This window comes from Artibeus jamaicensis, unplaced genomic scaffold, assembly GCF_021234435.1.
Source record: "Artibeus jamaicensis isolate MK-2021 breed Jamaican fruit bat unplaced genomic scaffold, CSHL_Jam_final contig_1127, whole genome shotgun sequence".
Taxonomy (NCBI): domain Eukaryota; kingdom Metazoa; phylum Chordata; class Mammalia; order Chiroptera; family Phyllostomidae; genus Artibeus; species Artibeus jamaicensis.
This window is the reverse complement of record NW_026521219.1, coordinates 4,014,109-4,036,043: the sequence shown is the minus strand read 5'-3', so window position 1 is coordinate 4,036,043 and position 21,935 is coordinate 4,014,109. Positions and strand designations below refer to the sequence as shown.

The 21,935-nt window shown below is 37.5% G+C and overlaps 1 protein-coding gene across 8 annotated transcripts in view; it reads right to left on the bottom strand.

Annotated features, from left to right (window-relative positions):
• MYO6 (myosin VI) overlaps window positions 1–21,935 on the bottom strand; it is a 160,534-nt gene that overhangs the window by 76,892 nt on the left and 61,707 nt on the right. For all 8 annotated transcript variants that reach the window (XM_037132998.2, XM_037133001.2, XM_037133003.2 and 5 more), the window contains exons 2-4: window positions 13,258–13,400; window positions 8,582–8,651; window positions 2,165–2,238 (exon numbers count right to left, since the gene is read on the bottom strand). In XM_037132998.2, coding sequence (XP_036988893.2) covers window positions 2,165–2,238; window positions 8,582–8,651; window positions 13,258–13,374 — 261 coding nt within the window. In that variant the 5' untranslated portion in view covers window positions 13,375–13,400. The remainder of the gene's footprint in view (window positions 1–2,164; window positions 2,239–8,581; window positions 8,652–13,257; window positions 13,401–21,935) is intronic.

The window sequence follows — 21,935 nt, the reverse complement described above, 5'->3', positions numbered from 1 at the left end:
AACTCTTATTCCAAATTGTTTCCTTCTTTCACATATATTATACTAATAATAACGATATTTATATATGGTTAATTTTAATGGCTTTGTAACTAAAAGGCATAATTGGTTAGGAAAAAACACATCAATCTTGGCTTCAGTTAACTTTCAAAATACTGGTTCTGCAAACAGGAGCTGATGATGCCAGATACTATCTAACAGAGGTCATATGCCCAACTGCATACATGCCTTAGGAACAGATGGTCAAGAAAGTTGGGAATAACCTGAAAAATCTCTGGAGTGATATAGACATTATATATGAGAAACAAAAACTTAAATTTCACAAGCAGATAATTATTTTTAGCAACCATTCAATTTAGTCAACTGGTCTCAATGTGAAAAAGACAACTGCCCCAGCTGGAATGGCTCAGCTGGTTGTAAGTCATCCTGTAAACCAAAAGGTCGCTGGTTTGATTCCCAGTCAGGGCATATGCCTGGGTTGCAGGTTTGGTCCCCAGTCAGGGCAGGTACAGAAAGCAGCCAATCAATGTTTCTCTCTCACATTGATGTTTCTCTCCCTCCCTTTCCCTCTTTCTAAAATCAAAAATAAAATTTATAAAAACCAAAGACAACTAATTTTTAAAATGCAATTAATACTACATGCAAACGCTTCACTACTAATGGTCAGAGTCAGACGTATAGTACCACTGTTAACATGGGAAGCATTAAAATACCAATTAGAATCCTGAGGGTATTAAGCTTTTGTAGGGATATCCCAAATAAAAACAAAGTATCTCATTTTTTAAAAAGCATGATTCTGTAAAGTTAGTAAGAAATATTCTGACTTCAAAAATAAAGATTTCAATAAAAATTTGGTGAAATAAGATTGCTCCACCACCACCAAGTAATACAAGACAAGTAAAGAAAAAAAACATAGCCAATTCTACTTCATAGATGATATTTTCTGGTTATATCCAGTCAACTTTATTGACTTATTACAAGTTAAACTACTTCAACAAATTTTAAAAGCTTGTATTATTTTGGTACCTAAAACAGGATTTAGCACACATCAGATGCTAAACAGCAGTCTGCTGACGGAGTGAATTTGCTTCTAAATATATTTCTAATCAAGAATAACCATATATCAATCTAAGTATACACTTTATTCAGCTGATTTTGAAAGCAATAAAGAAGGAAAGTAAAGACTTAAAACTATGCTGTGTATATAAAGATAGCAAGTGAACTCTTTTGGAAAAGACTAGATTATTCCTATTTCCCAGCTGTCACTACTTGGACAGATGGCAAAGACTAAAGGTAATTTAGTCAGAATTAAGTAAGTACAATTAGGCAAATTGATAGTGTTATAAAATATTAAGGCTGTCACTTGATCTAGGTGGTATCAAAGAAGCCATGTGTTTTCTTCGTTTAAAAATAATGAAGAGCCCTATCCTTAATACCGAACTACAGTGGGTAATTCACCTCCAGCTAATAAAAGAACCTACAGCTAGGTCATATTAGAATAAAATCTCTAATGTGCCCAATGAATAATCAGAGTTAAAAAGCAAACTAGTTAATTGTCTATTTGAATGACTTAGTGCAAATCTAGTTACATTAAAAGCATACTCTGTCATTTTTTTAATATTCTGGATTCTAAGGTAAGTTATATGTTTAGAATTTAATGACATATTGCAACTACTTAGGCTATAGAGTCAGCATTTCTGTGTTCTTGATTATTTCCTTAGGTACTGCTTGTATTATCATTGATATTTTTTAGTCGTCCTAGATTTTAGCTTTACTATATATTTCTTTTAGAATACCTTAAATTCTTTGCAGAACTATGTGAAAAGTCAGTTAATTAAACAGATCTACAGACATATATCAAAAATAAAAATCCAAAATGTTTTTTAAAATAAAAACTGAAATGTTTTTAAGTCTGAAAGATACCAGATGATGTTCTGAACTCACTATTTTATTCCACAAATATCTGCCATATGCCTACTACATACCGTGCATGTTTTAAGCCCTGGAGTTACAGCAGTAAATTAGAAAAAAAAATCTTATCCCCAAGGAGATCACACTCAGATCAAATATGATTTCCTATTAGAAAATGTCAAGCTTGACAAAATCAAACAGTAGCATGTAAAACAATTATACCAACAAAAACTTAAATCATAGGTAAAATACTTACATAAATTCTGTCTTTACTGTATCGAACTTTGATATTATGAAGAAGTGTGGCTTCATTTAAATACATTAGTGAACCTGAGACACAAAATGTACAAAGTATCAGATATTTGAAGAAAAAAAAAGTAAAGTAATACAATCTTAATCTGAATCACTTTGATCAGAGCTAAAATTCACCTATTAGACTTAATTCCATTTTTTTTCAAGCCCTGGCACATGCAAACTCAAGAGGCCAATTTAAAATATATCAAGTTTACATATATGTTACAGTGATGTTTGTAAACAATGAATTTCCAACCAGGCAAGTACATCTAGTGAGTACCAGGTAAGTACACATCAGTGAAGGATGGTTGAAAAGTTGAGTACAATTCAAGTGGAAAGAAAGTATGACTTTAGCTAGTGCTGATTTTAACATACTTTTGACACAAGTGATGATGCTAACTTAATCTGAGAATCTGAATGTTACAGAAACAACACAAAAGATGAAATTTTAGAATGGGAGAAGACCCATTAGAAGATCATTCAGCCAGTGTCTCACAATGGATACGATGAAGTAAGAGTCCTGGGAAAAGTATACACTTGACCCTTGAACAGCTTAGGGTTAGCGCTGCCGACTGCTCCTGCTGCTATTGACTGCTGCTCCGACTGCTATTGAAAATCCAAATACGACTTACGTCAGCCCTCTGCCTACTTGAATGCCCAACCACACATCAAAAATCTGTGTATGTCTTAACCCAGGATCTGCAGCTAGTTAACAGCAGAATCAGGGTAGAAATCTCGTCTTTCTGATGTCTGTTCCACTAATATGTCAGAATATACAAACATATGTGATCTTCCTCTCGCGCTCTCTCCAACATACTCTACTTGCCCAGCCCTCTGAGCCCATCTCCACATTTCTAATACATGCAAGACAAAACCACTCTTCTTCCCAACCACTTTGTTTCTATCATTAGCACTGCCAGACTACAAACCTTTAGTTAACACTTAGGATCATCTTTTCTCCCCACCTGGCTCGAAACCAGTTTCCGACTCTTTATACCATATAACAAAGTGTGTAGGCAGCACAGCTGCAGACTCCTGGCAGAGAGTCTCTGAAATGTCTTCGCTTTCTTTCCATTTCCACCATCTCAATCCCTGTTCAGGTCACATTACCTCTGGTAATCACAGACCCCTCTCAACTGCCTACTGCCTCAGTCTCTCTACTCCCTAATCTGGACTGCTCAGCACATTAATACAACTAAACTAGAGCCCTAGTTAAACCTTTCTCCTCAAGAAATATCAGTGGGTCTTCATCAACACTCAAAGTCTATATCCAAGTCTAATATTCACAGCCTATATTAAACTTGCATTCAGTTGACCTTTTCATATAATTTCCACAACTTGCTTTAATATTGTCTAGCTTACATTCTGAACTACTCAATCCAAATATCACTCATGCATTGCACTTCACCTCTGTATCTCTAGTTGTCAAAAATCTACTTATCCTTTAAGGTCAGTTGAGAGATTATCTCACAAACTGTATTTCCCCATTCTCATCACTACCACCACCTACTAGAATTACTTTCTTTTTTGTACTTTTTTTTTTAGTCTTTAGAGGGGAAGGGAAGGAGAGAGGGAGAGAAACATCAATATATGGATGCCTCTCATGCGTCTCCTGCCAGGAACTGACCTGCAACCCAGGCATGTGCCCTGACTGGGAATCGAACCGCGATCCTTTAGGCCTGTGCTCAATCCACTGAGCTACACCAGCCAGGGCTTTTTTGTACTTTTTATATGGTGTTTATCACAGCCTGTTAGTATTGCAATTATAATTTTGTATATCCGGTTTTGGCTACTAAACCAGATCTTTTGAGAGCAGGACACTGTAATTCATTTGCTCGTCTGCTTGATGCCTCACTGATGTTGTATACAAGAAGGGACTCCTCAAAAACCACAATTTATTTATTTAGAAAATCATCTACTTGTCTTATGTTTAAACTTCAGTGACCTTCAAAGTATTCTGTATTTGATGCAATATACCTACTGAGATGTTTTTCCCACTGCTCTAAACAGTTTTTGAACTCACTGATTTTATGTCTTTTAGAGGTTCTGCCAGGGTTTTTTTTGGGGGGGGTTGTTTTGTTTCACCTCTTCCACATTGGCAAAAAGTTTCCCCTTGAGGATTTTTTCACTCAGGGAAATAAAAAAAAAAGTAACTCGGGGTGAGATCAGATGAATAGAGAAGATGGGGCACAGGTGTCATACAGTTTTTGGTAAAAAACTGCCAAACTCAGCACCAGGTGTGCTTATAAATCACCCATCGTGACAAGGGCAAATGCATTGAAAGGATCTTCAAAAATTTTCTCTAAAGCTGAATGCAGCCTCTCACAACGCCACCAAATGGTAGAACACTCATCTAGCGGGGAAAGCCTGTACTACGAGGCGCCTGCCCTCTGGAAGTTAATTCCTGTTTTATGGGGGGAGTCCCCCCTCATATATGCCTACACTATATTATGCCTAACATACAATTCAGCACCTAACCAATTCGGTCAAGAGTCTCTTGTTATCCCTATCTCAAAGACTGTCCAATTTATTACAGTCAATTCGCTTGCCAAAGACACATGACTGTATTCTAATGTCACTTATGGCAGAATAAAACAGAGTACGAAGTGGGTGGAGCTTCCTAAGACCTTTAATGGCAGCTTTCCTTTGAACTGAGAAAAGATTTAGAGAAGGGAGGCAGCAGAGTTGTACGTAGTTTGAGTTTTTGGTCACCTCCCTTTCTATATCCCTGCTCTTTTTCCACCCTTGTCCCTCGGAAGCCTGGTCTACATGTTATCTTTTCTTCTTCAAAGCGCGATGTTGAACCACTCCCAGATCTCTCACCTTCCTCTGAATTACCTGTTGCAGAGCATGCTCTCTTCTTCCTATAAATAAGAATTGCCAATCCCACAACACAGCTCCCCTGGAAAAGCTACCCATATCACCTATACTGACATGGGACTGCTCGCCCTCACTTCTTTACCCCTCCTTCACTCACCACCAATCTTCTCAGGTTATCTGTTAATTAAACCTCTAACCTGCCACTGAAATACCTGCCAGTGATAGTAAGAACATGCACAGGAGGGTCTTCTTCTTAAATCCTACTACTCAGTCTGTTCCGTGTTCATGAAAACAAGGAAAGGAAAAGGCAGAGAGGAAGAGATCTATGACCCTCCTTTTGCCAGAAAGGGAAACGGTAAGTCCCATTGCCCATGCATCCCTAAAGGTATGACCTAGGGACGTTCGCAAAGGTCTCATAAATAACTCCTGCTTCACCAGATTCCCTTCTACTTTCCTCTGCTAGGAGCCAGCCTTAGGACTCCTTGGTTGGCTACTTACATGCAATCCTTTAAGTAATCCATGTGTCTTATATGCCTCTTTATTCAGAGATTTAATTATTCTCAATAGCAAAAGTTTAAAAATAAGACATATAATAAAAGAACAAGCCCATTTTTTCTTTATAAACTCCCTAAGAAGAATTTTGGTATAATAAATGTGTATCAAGCATACCAAGCATTTCTACTGAAGAGTGGGTGTGAATTACTACATTTAGGAATGTGACGAGGGAGTTACCTGAACATTTAAGACCCTGCTTATTCAGCACAGTTCTAACTCACTGAAAGAAAAAAGGAACCCGCAAACAACTTCAACACAGCACAAGTAAATCAATTCTATAGTTATCTTGTTGTAAAAGTCATTCCATTACTGAAAAAGGCAACTCTTGAGATTTTCCCCAATATTATAGTTTATATTTTATTACTCTCAAATTCTAATGGTAATAATTCATAAAGAGTATCATATGCCATGTAACAGTAAGTTAAATGAGTATAAAATGCTATTATTACTGACTTTACATTCCTAAATTATTTTCCTATTTTATCAATACCTAAGAGTCAAGTAAAAAGGCATAGCATACTAACCTCCCTATTTAAAACCCATCACATAGGAAACCTGGAGGTAAAACTAGGTAATAAATTTTGCTATGTTATTAGGGCACTATCAAAGACAACCCCTGTCTCTCTTTCAATAGAACCTTTATCACACACTTTAGAATCTCTATAGACATCAAGCTTTTGGTCATCACATTATCACCATGGTACAGAGAAGAGGAAAGAATTTTAGAAATATGCACATGAAACCCTATGAAACAATGCCATGTGTCACTTGGCAGAGGACAGTGCTGTAGGGGCAAGCCTCAGACAGAAGAACTAGTAAGTGATGAAACCATTTTAGCCAGAAAATGTGTATTCTAAACTCAACCACCAAAGCTGCATTAATGATGTGGTTTCAGAAAAGAGATTTCAATTAAAACCTGTGGTACATTTACACAATGGAATACTACAAAGCAGAAAGAAAGAAGGAGCTCCTACCCTTCACGATAGCATGGATGGAATGGAGAGCATTATGCTAAATGGAATAAGCCAGGCAAGGAAAGATAAATACCATTCAGTCTTACCTATAAGTGGAACCTAATCAACAAAACAAGCAGGTGAGCAAAATATAACCAGAGACATGGAGATAAAGAACAAACTCACCAGTAACCAGACGGGGGGCAGGGGTGGGGGTGCAGCAGGGCAATAGGGGAAAGTCAAGGATCAAATATAAAGGACCCACAGACAAAGACCATGTGGTGGGGGAGGACTGAATGTGGGAGGTGGGGGTGGGTAAGGCAGGGGAGAGTAATGGGGGAAAATGGGGACAACGGTAATTGGACAACAATAAAAAAAGAAAAAATGTGGTATACATATGAAAATAGTTAACATCCGCACATTAAAATTCTGCCATCCTGGCATTATCCAAGAAAACACCTGCAAGATGCAGCAAATCTACACTAAGACTAGGAAAAGCAAAAGGCTGGACCAGTATATCAAGATAAATAACCACAAGAAGAATGTTTTAAAATATTAAGAAATGAATTAAAGTAATTCAAAACCATTTGTTATGCTTAGCTACACGTGGCTATATAAACCAAAAAACATTTATTTTAATATGTGAAAAGAATTTTTAGTTCTGAATACTCTATCAAGAATTAACAGAAAATAATACTCTCTCTTACTTTGGATATGGTAGACTCTCATTCCTTTTTTAATTTTAATTATTGCTATTCAGAAAAGAAACATTACCCCATCAGAGAAATTCTCCAACCAATTTTGGAATGGAAGGGACCTTCACAATTTTCCCCAATCTCTCATACCTAATAGTGATAGCTACCATTTATTGAGAGATTATCAGAGGTTATGAACTGTGCCTAGAATTTTAAATGTACCACCCTGGCTGGTGTGGCTCAGGGGATTGGGCACTGGCCTGCGAACCAAAAGGTTGCCAGTTCGATTCCCAATCAGGGCACATGCCTCAGCTTTAGGCCAGGTCCCTGGTTGGGAGCGTGCAATAGGCAACTGAATGATGTTTCTCTCCCTCTTTTTCCCTTTCCCTTCCCCTCTCTCTAAAAATAAATACAGTATCTCCAGGCATGCAATATACACATTATTACTCCCATTTTACAGATGAGAAGCTGAATGAGGAGAGAGAAATTGCCCACAGGCAGAAAGCTCCCTACTAGCACCGTCAGAAGCCAAACTCAGGCTCTCCCGGAGTCCACAGCTCTCCCAGTCACTCTGCCCCACGTTGCCCATTCACACACAGGGGGCCTCGCAGGCTCACTCAAATGCCAACTCAAAGGGAAATCAACAGGGACAAAACACAGCCCTTTCTCTACTCCTTATTCTTTAAGTAAAGAGTTTTTCATGTCAGATATGTTTAATGAAATTGAAAACAACTGGACATAATTCTTATATACTGCCAAATAAAAAATGAAATATGATTACTTTGTACTTGTGAAAATGCAAGAATTAACATGGCTTGTTCACTGAATTAAGTCTTTCCACCAAACATACTAAGATAGTTATAAATCAAAATAATGTTTCATTTTAATATAATGTTCTGGAATCAATTTTTCAATTCGTATTTATTACACAGTATTTTTTTAATGTTTGATTCCTTCAAACAGTGACATTAAATGGGTCCTCTCTTGAGTCAACCTCCAAATTACCAAACCACATGCACTATTATAAATATCGTCTGATTCTAGATGGGGTTCAAAATAACTTTCAAAACCATTAACAAGAGGCCTTTAGTTCAGGCATCACAGTAAGTTATTACCATTTCCACAACTGAAATAACACTAGCAAGACATTCAAGAGACTCTTTCATCAAAGTGCGAATGTGAGACAGTAACGACCTTAGGGCTCTTGAGCTCCTCCACTCACATGAACTCTCTTGTCAAAAGGTTACATTCCTTCTGAACCAGTACTGTGCACCTAATAATATAACCACTAATTTATTTTTCTGGAGCAACAGTTTCCTTTTCTATGCTGAGAACTATTTTTAACTTGATACTTACAGTTATCTTCTACATCTTTTTTACTGTCCTCTTCTGCAGGGAACACTTGGTTTATGAGAGCCAAAAATGTCTAACAAACAAAACAGAAGTTCATTAACCTAGAGGTTTATAAATAGCAAGAAAAATAAAGAAGCTTAATTGGTTGCATACATTGTAATAATGCCAATGATATGCTCTTCATTAAAATATAAGATCCTACTATTTAACAAGTCACTAACCCCAAAACAGAATAAGAACCACTCAGAAACCTTATCCACTTATTACCATGACCATAAAATCAATAATGGAAATCAACTTAAAAATCTTGTGCTCTAATATCTAGAGTAGGACAAAACCTGAAGTACATTAATATTAAATGCATATGGGTATGCTATCAACAACTTCTAAAAAATAAAAATGTTAGCATTTGTATATATAGCGCTATTGTTTTTAAAACAAAAAATTAACATCCAATCAATCAGATAGAACAGAACAGACTATTTAATTTGTGTTACAGTTCAAGTAAAACATGTAAGACATAAATTCCTGTATAGATATGTGATACAAATATAAATAGTATCCAGAACTATTTGGTCCATAAAATTATAGGTATGCATGAACAGTTTGTATTTATTATATCACTTAAATGTATGGCAGAAATTCTAGAATTAAGTTGGTATCTTATAAGAGAAATAATCTCAAACTTCATCTAAAGAAAATTACATGTTTTATCCATGCCATTCTAACAGTAACATAAATTTATACCTCTCAAGCAATTACAATTACTCCTTGTGGCTGAAGTTTCCACCAATATTGAATAAAACTATGAGGAAAAACTGTTCAATTATTTTAAAATTATATATTTTACATACATGTATACACACACGAGTACAAGATAAAGCTACTTCTATAGTTTATGGAGCAAATGCAAGCTGCTGGCACTAACTCAATTCAGTCATACCCACATTTGAGAACTGTTATGCTCTAAATACTCTGGAAGTTAATAATTTGGAACCAGTACACATGTTCTTAATGTTCTAAATGTGGAAAGGTTTAGAGGATAGATTGTTAATACTGAAATTAATCCATAACATATGCTTATTAATGATAATATAAAACAATCCATAAATTATCATGATTCTGCAGGAAAATGCATTGGGAAATAAACTGCTGATGCCCCAGTCTCCTGTGCCCACTTTCACAGCTGTGGCAGTGGGGCTAAGGCGCCCGCAGACTGCAGGCGTCAGTTCTGTCCTGTTAGGGGCCACGTGAAATGAAAAGAGCTCCAGTAGTTCAGAAAACGGGGGAGAGCTGGAGGATAAAATGCTCCTAGAAAGGGAAGGTTAAGAGAAGGGCTGAGAGGCCAGTAATGAATCCTAACAGACAGTTTCTCCACCTCCTTCTTCATCCTCCAAATTATCACCAGCCCCCATCTTCTTCTCCCCTTTACCATCTACACAAAGAGAAAGAGAAATTCTGCATAAGGCAATTGTTTTCTCATAGAGGGAGAAGGCTTTTTCTCCTATCAAGAGAAGATCATGTAACGAGCACACAATGATCAGCAGCAATAAACATCTACCACACATCAAGCTCCAATGACAAAAAGAGCAAATAAACCAGTCCCTGCACTTGAGATTACAGTCTAGCAGGGAGGGAGGGATAAATGTAAACAAATATCTCCAGTGAAGTATTACAGGAGGCTAAGAATTTATACCACTTCTCCAAGGAAGGAGCAATCAACAATAAATTTTACTACACAGAGAAGACTACAGGGACTTGGTAACTGTGGGAAACTTTCATAAAGCAGGTAACCTCACCACAGTCTTGAGATCTATTTATTATGCACAGCGTCATGGAGAGTGGCATTCCAGGCTAAAAGAGTACTGTGGGCAACAACGAAAAGCACCCAACATCACCTGGTTCAGGGTGGGGACTTGATAAACACTGTGGAGGGGAGGACGAAGGAGAAACAGAAAATAATACACAAGAATAAGTATGTGGTCGGAGATGAAGGGGGCGCTGATGGTTGACAAAAGATAAGACTAGCAAAGTAAACAGGGAAAATATCAAACCTTAAATGCCACACATTCAGGGCTTCAGCCTGAAGGCCAGTCTGCTGCAAATATGGAATGTAAAATCAATTTCAAGGTTCACGACAGCATTTCTAATGAAATAAAGACACTAGGAAATATCAGAATGCATCACATGGAGTAAGGATGTTTCATTTATGAATACACAGACATGCACACAATATACATACTGACATGTAAAATCTGTTTTTTATAAAGACACACACTACACACATCTAATCCAACGTAAAACGTATGTCTTCCTATGGCTCACAATCGAAAACCTTTAAAAGCCATTGCTATTGTGAAGACATGTTCCCAGAGTTCAGTCAGTCCCTATTCTATGCTTGCTTTGTATCAACAAACAGGTCTACCTCATTTGTCCATCACTTTATGCACTTAATTCCTTAATATTTAAAAGTTGATGATCTCCAGACCATGAATTATCTAGACAAAGGACTGCTTCTCTTGTTATCTTTTTAACCATGTGGTAAAATTTATACTTTACAATGTATTAAGCCTTTGAGCAGAAAGTAGGGAGAAAATTAAGATGGAAAACAATTACTGAGAATGTTAACCCTCAAAAAATGCTTGTGAAAAGAAGCTTTGACTTTAGTTTATAAAATTAACTACAGATCCACAGCTTTCATGGATTCGCAATTTACATTTTAAGTTGCTTTTATTGGTTCTATGTGCATACCTGATTCATACTTATAAGACACAGTTACCAGCACATAAATGATTTAAAATGTGAAAAAGCATATATGTTAAATCAAACTCCTTCTATGCTTGAACTGAAGTATTGTCACCCATGGACATAACAGAATATACCTACGTAACAGATTATACCTAGCATATAATACTCCTCATTTCGTTTTGGCTTTCTGATTTACTGTCCTTGTAAAATATGTCAAAGAAAAATAGAAAAACAAACCATTCTGAAGCATAATGAAAAGCTCAGTAAATTTCTGTCATCCCACAATATGCTACTTTGGCATACTGTGAAATAGCTGGTGCATAAAAGGCACTCTGGCCTTCTGTTTTATTCCTGAAAGGAGGACATAAAACTGCCATGTGAAAGGTGTCCTCCCCACACCAGAAGGGAGGCAGACGTTCTTACTGCCAGCGAAGGGGAATCGAGGCTGAGAGAGAAATCTGTACAGACAAACCTTTTCATACCAACCCTTATCCTTCCCCAACTGTCTCTCCACAATTTACTGCCCCTAACCCGAACTCCCATTTCATCGATTCTTCACAAATTCTTCCTTCGCCTAAAAGGAGTAGGAGTTTTCTGTTCTGCACACCTCCGTAGTTCTTCACTCTCTTGTGAAGGCTCCCATGTACATGTGAAAATTTAATAAAACTTATATGTATTCTACTGTAAATCTGTCACATCGGTTTAATCGGTTTTTTGGGTCCCAGCCAGAGACCCAAATTAATAGAGGAAAATTTTTCCTCCCCTACAAGTTCAAATAAATTAAAACAAATGAGCTTTAAAAAAATTTTTTTTAGTTTTTTAAAAAAAATATCACTGCATTGTAAGTACAAATAAGTACGTGTTAATAGGAGGAAAAAACTTTAGAAACACTTGTTTTTTCTTTCCTGAGGATATCTTTAACTGGATTCCTCTAACACGCCACATTATCTATTATGCATTTAGGTTCCTGGGTTGTTAACAGTAACAAAATAGTTTTCTCTGTGAAAAGACTCATGAGAGATCCACCTTGTTTTTTCTAAGGTTCCCAGAGGGATGGCAGTCACATGGCATTAGTTAACCATGTATCCGCAGAATATACATTACTCAGGAACACTCAGAGGGCAAAGTCAACAGAAATGACATCCACAAATTTAATTTAGTCAGAAGACCTATATAACAGGAATATTAATTAAACTGAAAATTGTGAAGATCTCCCACAAAAAGAGCCCTTACAGTTCCCCCAAAGACTGAAGAGACACCAGGTCATGCGTTCCCCAAACCCTCATTTTGTAATACAACCATGAAAGGAAATAGATACTATGTACACAAAATTGAAGTATGCTTTCATGTTTTAAAAACCATCATTATAGTAAAAATAGCAATGAATTGGTATGTTTAAAACTTAAATATCTTTACTTATTAGAAATAAATTTAGTCCAATCCCATGTTAATACATTTAATAAAAAGTTTAAAAGAATTATCTGGGAGCTAAAGTGAAAAGCAAAATTTGATAACATAATTCCATCGCTTTTCATATTTTTGCTTTGTAACATGTTGCATACAACATGTATGTATTAATAACTCTGGTAATATGTATAAAGAATAACATTACATTTTATCACTTCTCAGCCTTTTGGGTAAGACGAAGTGAAAAATAATGTTGTATTTTATCATGCTATATTTTTTCTTTAAATTGTGAAAATGAAAGGCTCACTCAATTTCTATCTGATTTTATCATAGGGCACCATTTTCCCCCTAGAATATGTACTTCTGATTCAATCAAATAACTCAGTAGAAAATTAAGATTCACTTACCAGAATGCTTTTCCCTATTATACTGTGAGAGGAGAGGAATATCTACAATACTTAACTGATAAGGGAGACGCCTATATAAAGAGAAATAAAATTTTGAAATTTCTCTGAGAAACTCACCTTGCCTTTCTGGTCCAAGGGTTCGATTGTTAAGCTGTCAGGGCCAATATCCACGATGTTGCCCATCTGAAACCCATTTGTAGGGTGTGGCGCCCACACGGGCTTTCCATCTTCCATTTTTGAAGGGAGCTATCCACTGTATTCTGTTTCAAAGGAACAAATAAAGTAACATAAATAACTTTGGAAACAGGTAACAAATACCGTATTTTTTTTTTTAATTAACATTTGCCCTGGCTGGCATAGGTCAGTGGATTGAGCGAGGGCTGTGAACCAAAGGGTCACAGGTGTGATTCCCAGTCAGGGCACATGCCTGGGTTGCAGGCCAGTTCCAAGTAGGGGACACACGAGAGGCAACCACACATTGATGTTTCTCTCTCTCTCTCTTTCTCCCTCCCTTCCCCTCTCTAAAAATAAATAAATAAAAATCTTTAAAAAATTAACATGTAAACTGCAACTCACAGACACACACACCCTGTTCCACAGGTAATCCCCAGCCCCTCCCATCTTACTGCCCTCCCTTTCTGCACTCCTTTTAGAGAGGACCAAGGGGGGGCTGCTCTACCCTCAGATAACTCGTGCTTTGCTATATCGCCGTCCTTCAGTTGTGACTGCAGAAGAGTACTACACGTGAAGCAATAGAGAAATAGAGATCAATGGTTTCAAGTTTTCCATATTGCCCCAGTATGATTTATAACAGCACCTCCTTTTACTACCTAAAGTATTCTGGGTTGCACAAAAGATTAAAGTCATCCTAGGACTAAATGTTATTCTGTGGAGTTAAGCTAGTAGTTGAACGCAAGGTCACTTTAGACCTGAAGGCATAAATCTGAGAGATGTGAGAGATCACCTCCTCTGGAAACTCTCCCTGAGCACCTGAGACCACAGCTAGGCCTCACCCAAGTGTCCTCTATTCGCTCCCTCACAGGTCCACTCGGCACACTGCTTTCGTTGTTTGTTTATTTTTTTACTGAGGTAGAACTTAGATACAATAAAATGTACAAATCCTAAGTACACAGAAATTGATGAGTCTCACAAAGGGACATCCCCATTTAACAAACACCCGATCAACGGGCGGACAGTCTCGTCACCCCGGAACGCTCCCTCATGCTTCCTTCTGGTCAATCCCTGTTCCCCACAGACATCGACTGGTTTGGTTTCTATCATCATAGATCAGTTTCTGCATTTCCTCGAACTTTATATAAGTAAAATCATACAGAATTATGCTCGTGTGTTTTCTTCCATCCAAAAGAATGTTTCTGACATTCAACTGTGTTGCGTACACTAGTCCACTGAATGACTTTACCACAATTGTTTACCTGTTGTCCTACTGATGGACATGTGGACTGTTTCCAGTTTTTGCCTATTTTGAATTCGGATCTAATTTTTCAAGTGTTCTTGTAAAGTTCCTTTCATGCTTGGCATTCTCAGATCTAACATTTACAATTCTGCCTTTTAAGACTATCTGCAAGGTCCATGACATGTAAAATATTTACTTTTAATGAGCTTGGATTCTATGCAACTGATGTACAGTGAATCAGCTACTGAGTTATCCCAGATGTTCTAGTTTTAGCATCTCAATGGGAATTTATTTTTCATTACCTATCTACACTTAAACACAAGTTCATGCATGTGCCATAACTCTCCTCTTATGCAGCATTTCCAAATATGGAATTTCCCATGTTCATGCTCTCAATTCTAGTCTCCCATTAAAGTCAAAGGTGTGTGGTATATAATTCAATCAAATAGCTGAGAACTACTGGCATGTTGACAGTGTGCTTGCTGGTTAGCATCGTACATGACATGGTTACATGCTGAAATTTGCTTTCCCCATGCAGCAAATGCTATTAGGTTTAAGTGTAATCCCAAATTAAAAAATTAAATGAGTACTCTCTTATAGAAGTGAATCAGTAACTGTGCCTCAGGTTTATACCTACACGCTTTCCTTGGATAACCATATCTAGTCCTGTGGCTTTAAATATCATGTATATGTGAGTGATACCAAATTTTTTTCTCCAACACGGGACACCACTGAGTTCCCAGATGTTTACTGCCTACTGGAGGCCTCCTCTTGGATATAACTAACAGATGTGATGCTGTTATTATTGTATTATTACTCTGTTCACCCCACCCCCACAGCCTTTTCTTTCTTATATTAGTAAAGGCACCATCAACAACACTCAGTTCAAATCAAACCTGGAGTCATCCTCAATTCTTCCAGCTCCTTTCCAATCATATCACTACCACCATTCACCCCAGTGCTGTCTGCTTTATCTGCAATAGGCATGTTAAATCCACCCACTTCTCTGTTTCTCCTCTGCCAGCCTAATCAAAACCAAGATGACACTTAACTAGGACTTCTGTAATTAACTTAGCTGCATACTCCTACTCTTGCAAATTTATGTGCATATCGCCAAAAATCCTATTGAAAGATGAATCTGATCATGTCAGTCCTGTTCCATCAGAGCAGTCCTCCCACTGTCTCTAAGGCCCAGCACAGCGCAGGCAATTTAACATTCACTGAGTGCATAAATAAACTGTTCACAGTTTGGAGGGAGTAAAAGGAGATGGCGGACGACAAAGAGCTGGAAGGGTTCAGAACCTAACCTCCACCACTGTTGGAGTAGCTCTTAAGCAAGTTACTTTATCTCTGATCGTTATCTTTATCCTTACCCATATGTGATAATATCACTTACCTTACAGAATTGCTATGAGGATTAAGTGACATAAAACTGAGATCACCATGTTAATGACACCCAGTGCATGCTAGTCACTTCTTTCCCTTTATAGTGCCCATATCCCTTGTATGAAGCCACCAGTAAAGTTCAACAAAAAAGATTTTGCGATAGTTTTAAATACAAGGGAAAATTACAGAATAGCCACAAGGGGTCATTTAGGAATAAATAAGTATCTGGAGGAAAAATGTCACAGCAAGCAAAGTGCCAAAGCCCCAAAACCCAAAAAAGAATGGCAAATTCCCTTGAACTATTCAAATTTTTTTCCCATTTGGAACCATTTGCTACAGCTTCCCAGTTAAAATAACAGATTTAAAGGCACACATCTAATGTTCTTCTTCAAACCCTATATCCACAGTAAAAGAATTCCTTATAAGGACACCAGTCCACAAGGATGGGAAGAACAAAGAGGAGATAACTACACGTAAAAGTTGGAAAGCAGACTGTCGGGGAGCGATTAACAGCAAAACCAAGAAAGCTGAATCCCCAGGAATGGGGAAAGACAAGAAACAACCCAAATTATACCACTCAATCTCAAAAGGAAATAAGAACTATAGTATAAAGTTAATTCTAGAACCAAGGGTGAAGAGGGAATTTAACACAAGGAAGACTAGGTGAAAGTTGTTTGAAAAAGACATTTCCTAGCACCAATCACATACACGCTCCATATTGCTGGGCAAACGACTCTCCACTCACACACCACCCCAAGAGAAGCCTGGAGAAAACAGGGTTTCTCAAAACACCAATAACAACTAAGAGCATGCAAGCAAAAACTGCCACGTGCTGACAAGAACTCTTCCTGACCAACTGTTGTTGGGCTCTTCTGAGCCGCCCTTCCTGACTAGGTCTCACCCAGGCCTTCCAAGTCTGCTCTGTACTTGCTGGGCTGGGAAAAGCCTGTTTAGAGAAACCCCCGAACCCTGCTATCTCATCGAGTTCTTCACCCCCTGCCCTTGCTGTTTCCTCTTAATTATTTTGTATCCACTGGCTCACCTAACTCTGCTCACTGGCTATAAATCCCCCACCTATCTTTGCTATATTTGAATTTGAGCATGACTTATCTCCCCTATTCTAATAACCCTGTTACAGATTGACATATATGTTTGCTACAGACTGAATTGTAACTGCTCCCTGGCCCCCAAATTCAAGTGTTGAAGCCCTACCCACTAATGTGACTATATTTGGAGAAAGGGCATTTAGGGCGTAATTATGGTTAAATGATGTCATAAAGGTGAGATCCTAATCCAACAGGATCTGCAGCCCTATGAAAAGAGGAAGATCTCTCTCTCCTCCCACCCCCTTACCTCTTCCTCCACCCACCCTGCCCTCTCCACACACTGAGGAAAAGCCATGTGAGCTTTCAGCAAGGTGGTGGCCATCTGAAAGTCACAGAGTCCTCAACAGAACCCAGCCATGCTGGCAACCTGGTCTCAAACTCCCAGCCCCCAAGCAGATTAATATACCCCTAATGCAAGAGTCCTGAACAAAGTCTTCCTTGTCACCTTAACAAGTTTCAGAATAATTTCCTTTAATGACATAATAGCAGGAATGAAATACTCATCAGAAGATACAGAAAATAAAGTTGAGGCAATTTTTTGGAAAGCCAAGAAAAAGAGATAGAAAATAGGGGAAAAAACAAAACAGTAGAAAAAAAGATATGAAAATGAGACAAGTAAAAAGATTCAGCACCAAAATATCAGAAAGAGCAGACATCCTCCCCCAACCCCTGCTTTAAAAAGGCAAAAAAAAAAAAAGGAGAGAAAGCTTTTAAATAGCCAAAGAAAATTCACCCATTAAGTCCTCAACACAATAACGGGGGGGAAGACACAGAAAAAAAGACACCATGTCAAATTTCAGAATGCCAAAAAGAAAAAGACGTTACACATTTCCTTAGAAATGAAAGGAAGGTAAAAAAAAGGAGGGGAAAAATACTGGTCATACCCAAAGGATCATAAATCAAAATGGCTTCAGAAACACTGAAAGCAGGAAGTCAACACAAGGCCTTATAAATTCTGAAGGAAAACTATTTCCAACTCAGAACACTGTACTTAGGCAAATGACCAGTCCAAACTGGAGCAGTGTGACCCAGAGACAGCAACAATGAATGCTGTCATCAAAGACACCTGCTGCCCCGGGGCCGGCTGAATCTGACCTGGACTCTCACCTGAACTTACCCTATCCTCATGGTCACACTTACTGCAGCAGGTGTGCACAGGGTGGATGCCTAAAGAGATACCATAACTTGAATTTCTAAAAGACAGTCTCAATTTCCAGTGCTACTGTACTTAAAACACATGAAGGGCTGACTACATATGCATGGAAGAAATACAAAGTAAAAAATAAAAGAACTGTTAGAATTGCTGGAACCAGTTAAGCAAATTTAAAATTCTTGAAATTCCTTAAGTTATTCGGGAAAAGAGAGGGAACACTCTACAGTACCCTATGACCAAGTGAAAATTATCATTTTTAGTACTTACTTGACAACTGACATTTTTACAGTAGGCCCTATAGTAATCTATAGAAGTAATCTATATAAGCATTAAGTATTCTATATAAGGCAATCTGTAGCCTTTCAGAGGTACTTTGTTAACCTTTCATTTATCCTTACTGAAAGGTAAGAAGCATATCACCAAGAGTCTCTGGAGAGCAAACATACTGGAGGCAAATACAGACACATCCGCATTCTTGTTTCTCCGCAACTCCCACGCTGATCCTAATAATGACCATGCGCCATGAGTAGGACAAGAAGATCCACACCACAAAACATGAGCCATCGCCTGTCACACTATTTCCTTCAACAATTACCCTTTAAAATTGTAACTAGGAAAATAATAATGCCTTATATTTTATTAGCTAAGGTATTAGAAATTGAGCATTGGTTAAAGGTAATTAATAGTTTGTCTGAAAAAGCTGGAATGAAATACCAAAAAGGATAGAAAAAAGCATAAAACAGGTAAAAAGACACCTGAAGACTGTCTTCCACAGTCACTCATGCTATTAGCTTATTTATTTAGCCACCTACTACATACCATGTGCTGCTAAGTGCTGGGGACATAATCACGAGCAAAAAGAGACACAGCCTGGCCTCGTGAATCTTTATTATAGGAAAACACTTGGAATAGAGCAGTAAACAAAATTGGCAAAAATCCCTGCCCTCCAGGATCTTAAATTCTAGCTGGGGGTAAGGGAGTGGGGACAGACGTATCAAATTTGCCTTCTAAAAAGACTACTCTTTCATCCGGCCAGGCCCTCGCCTTCCTGATCAAAAGAATGTTATGTGTACCCTTGGCACACAAGCTTTAAACTGGCAACTTCTCTCATCTGTATCAGTGTGTCCTGGAGGCTATTAGCTTCCCTAGTGTCCAGACACTGTGAGAAAACTGGGCACCAGGTAACAGTTGGCCACTGATGGTGTATTTTGTTGAGTACCTAGTACAATCTTTCACTGAGCATTTGTTCCATAAGAACTTATTTTTGCACCAGAGTTCTCGAAAACACTTCAGCAGAATTCCCTTAAGTCACTACGTTACCTTTCAAAATGCCTTCCTAGAAAATATTTTCAAATATGGGAATTATTGAGTTGCTGTAATACTGTATGATGCATTCATTAAATACTAGTATTAAACTTTACTGTGAATATCTTGGTTATAACAGCAATGAACATTCACTAACAATGGGGAGAAAATACCTGTCCCTAAGTCCAAACTGAAGACAAAGAAACATTAGAAAACATCTTAAGGTAACAGATCTAAAACTGACTACTGCAACTTAATTGAAAAATAATTTTCGCATTTACCCATTTATTTTTAAGTGAGTATTTACTAAGCACCTACTATGTGTTGACCACCGGTTTTAGTTTCAATATTGATAAGAAAATATAGAACTCTAATGTTTTTCAATCTAAAGACTTCGGAAAAGGGAAATGTCTAGGCGAGCTACGACACTCTTCCAATTTTAACAGTTATAGGTCCAGTTGATCACAGTCATGGTCCTAATGACTGATAATTTTTTATAAAAGTTATGGTATTATAGTTTCAAATATAACCTTAGACAGTCCAATGCATAGGTTGACGTTTAAAGCTAGGTCCGTTATGGCTTAATTCTTAGAAACAGGCACAGAACACCTAAGGTAACTTCAATTTAACTGATACAATTAAGATTAACTTACTAACAAAAAGAAGAGTGAAAATAAAGCAATTGTTTTACTAACAAGTTTATTATTATATAGGTATTAAATATTTAAAATATTTTATAACACGACTTGAAAAGTGATACTATCAGGAAATTACTCCAAAAACACAGAATCTGAATTGTGAGATTCAGTTATATGACTTTATTCAATTTTCAGAGAAGAAATCATATACTCTATTTCACATATAAACTCTTCCAGACACTATTACCTCAAAACAGATATGAATTTACACATAAATCAAATAATATATGTAGACATCTATAATAAGATAGATAACCTGGCCAAAATGCAGACCATGTTAGAGAAAGCCCTCTATTCTTGAGAGTCCAAACATACCAGTTTACTTCAGAAGCTCCAAATTTCCTTTACAGATATTAAAACACCAGAATATAATTACAAGATATTATCCCAGGTGATTTAAATTTTCCATACACTGTGACTAATTTTACTTATTGTCCAATTAATTTCTTCAGAACTTGCCTACATCTGTAATTAGTGCTAGATATAAAAGTTACTTCTTAAGCTTGTTGATCTTTCAAAAAAGGAGTTTATAAAAGACTGTAGACTTTAATTAATTTTCTTCCCCAACAATGCTGGTCTCCCAATGAGTAGTTAATATAAGCAAAATCAAATTTGCAGAAACAAAGTTAGTCTTTGACCCAACAGGCATTTTCCCCAGAAGGACCACTGCCTTTGTAAAATGGCCCCACTCTGCTCCAGCTGAAACACTGCAGCAGATACTGAGGCCGCAGGCCAATGTTATTCAGATTTTTCAGATATTAAAAGATGTACAAGTGAGCAAAACCACAATCTAGATGGTTCACTATACTTAAGGTGATAAGAAGTCTGAACAATCCTTAATCTCTTAAACACATCTGTGACATCTCTGGCATTTTAAATCTCCTAAAAATGTCCCAAAATAGAAATAGAAGGTTTTCAGCTAAAATAAGAAGGATCATTTTAAAGAGATGACCTCAATGTCCAATCCAGTTCAAGCCACATAGTTCTCCTAAGATAAGAAACTGTTAAACAGGGTGGAAAATCTCAAATACTATGATCAGGAGTAATAAACTCTGAGAGACAATTTTTTTTAATTTAAATTTTTATTTTATTGATTATGCCATTACAGTTTTTCTATTCCCCCCTTCATTCCCCTCCACCCTGTACACCCCCTCCCACACCACTGCCCCCCTTTAGTTTATGACCACGTGTCTCAAGTTCTTTAGATTCTATATTTCCCATACTATTCTTGCCCTCCCCCCTATCTATTTTCTACCTACTGTCTATTCTCTGTACCTTCTTATTCTTATTCTCTGTACCTTCTCCCCCCTTCTCCTCCTCCCACTGCCCTGTTGCTAACCCTCCATGGGATCTTCATTTCTATGGTTCACTCCTGATCTAGCTGTCCTTTTAGTTTGCTTTTGTTTTAGGTGTGGTTGTTAATAACTGTGAGTTTGCTGTCCTTTCACTGTTCTTATTTTTTTATCTTCTTTTTCTTAGATAAGTCCCTTTAACATTTCATATAATAAGGGCTTGGTGATGATGAACTCCTTGAATTTGATCTTATCTGAGAAGCACTTTATCTGTCCTTCCATTCTAAATGAAAGCTTTGCTGGATAGAGCAATCTTGGTTGTAGGTCTTTGGATTTCATGACTTGGAATACCTCTTTCCAGCCCCTTCTTGCCTGTAAGGTCTCTTCAGAAATCAGCTGACAGTCTGATGGGAACTCCTTTGTAGGTGACTGTCCCCTAAT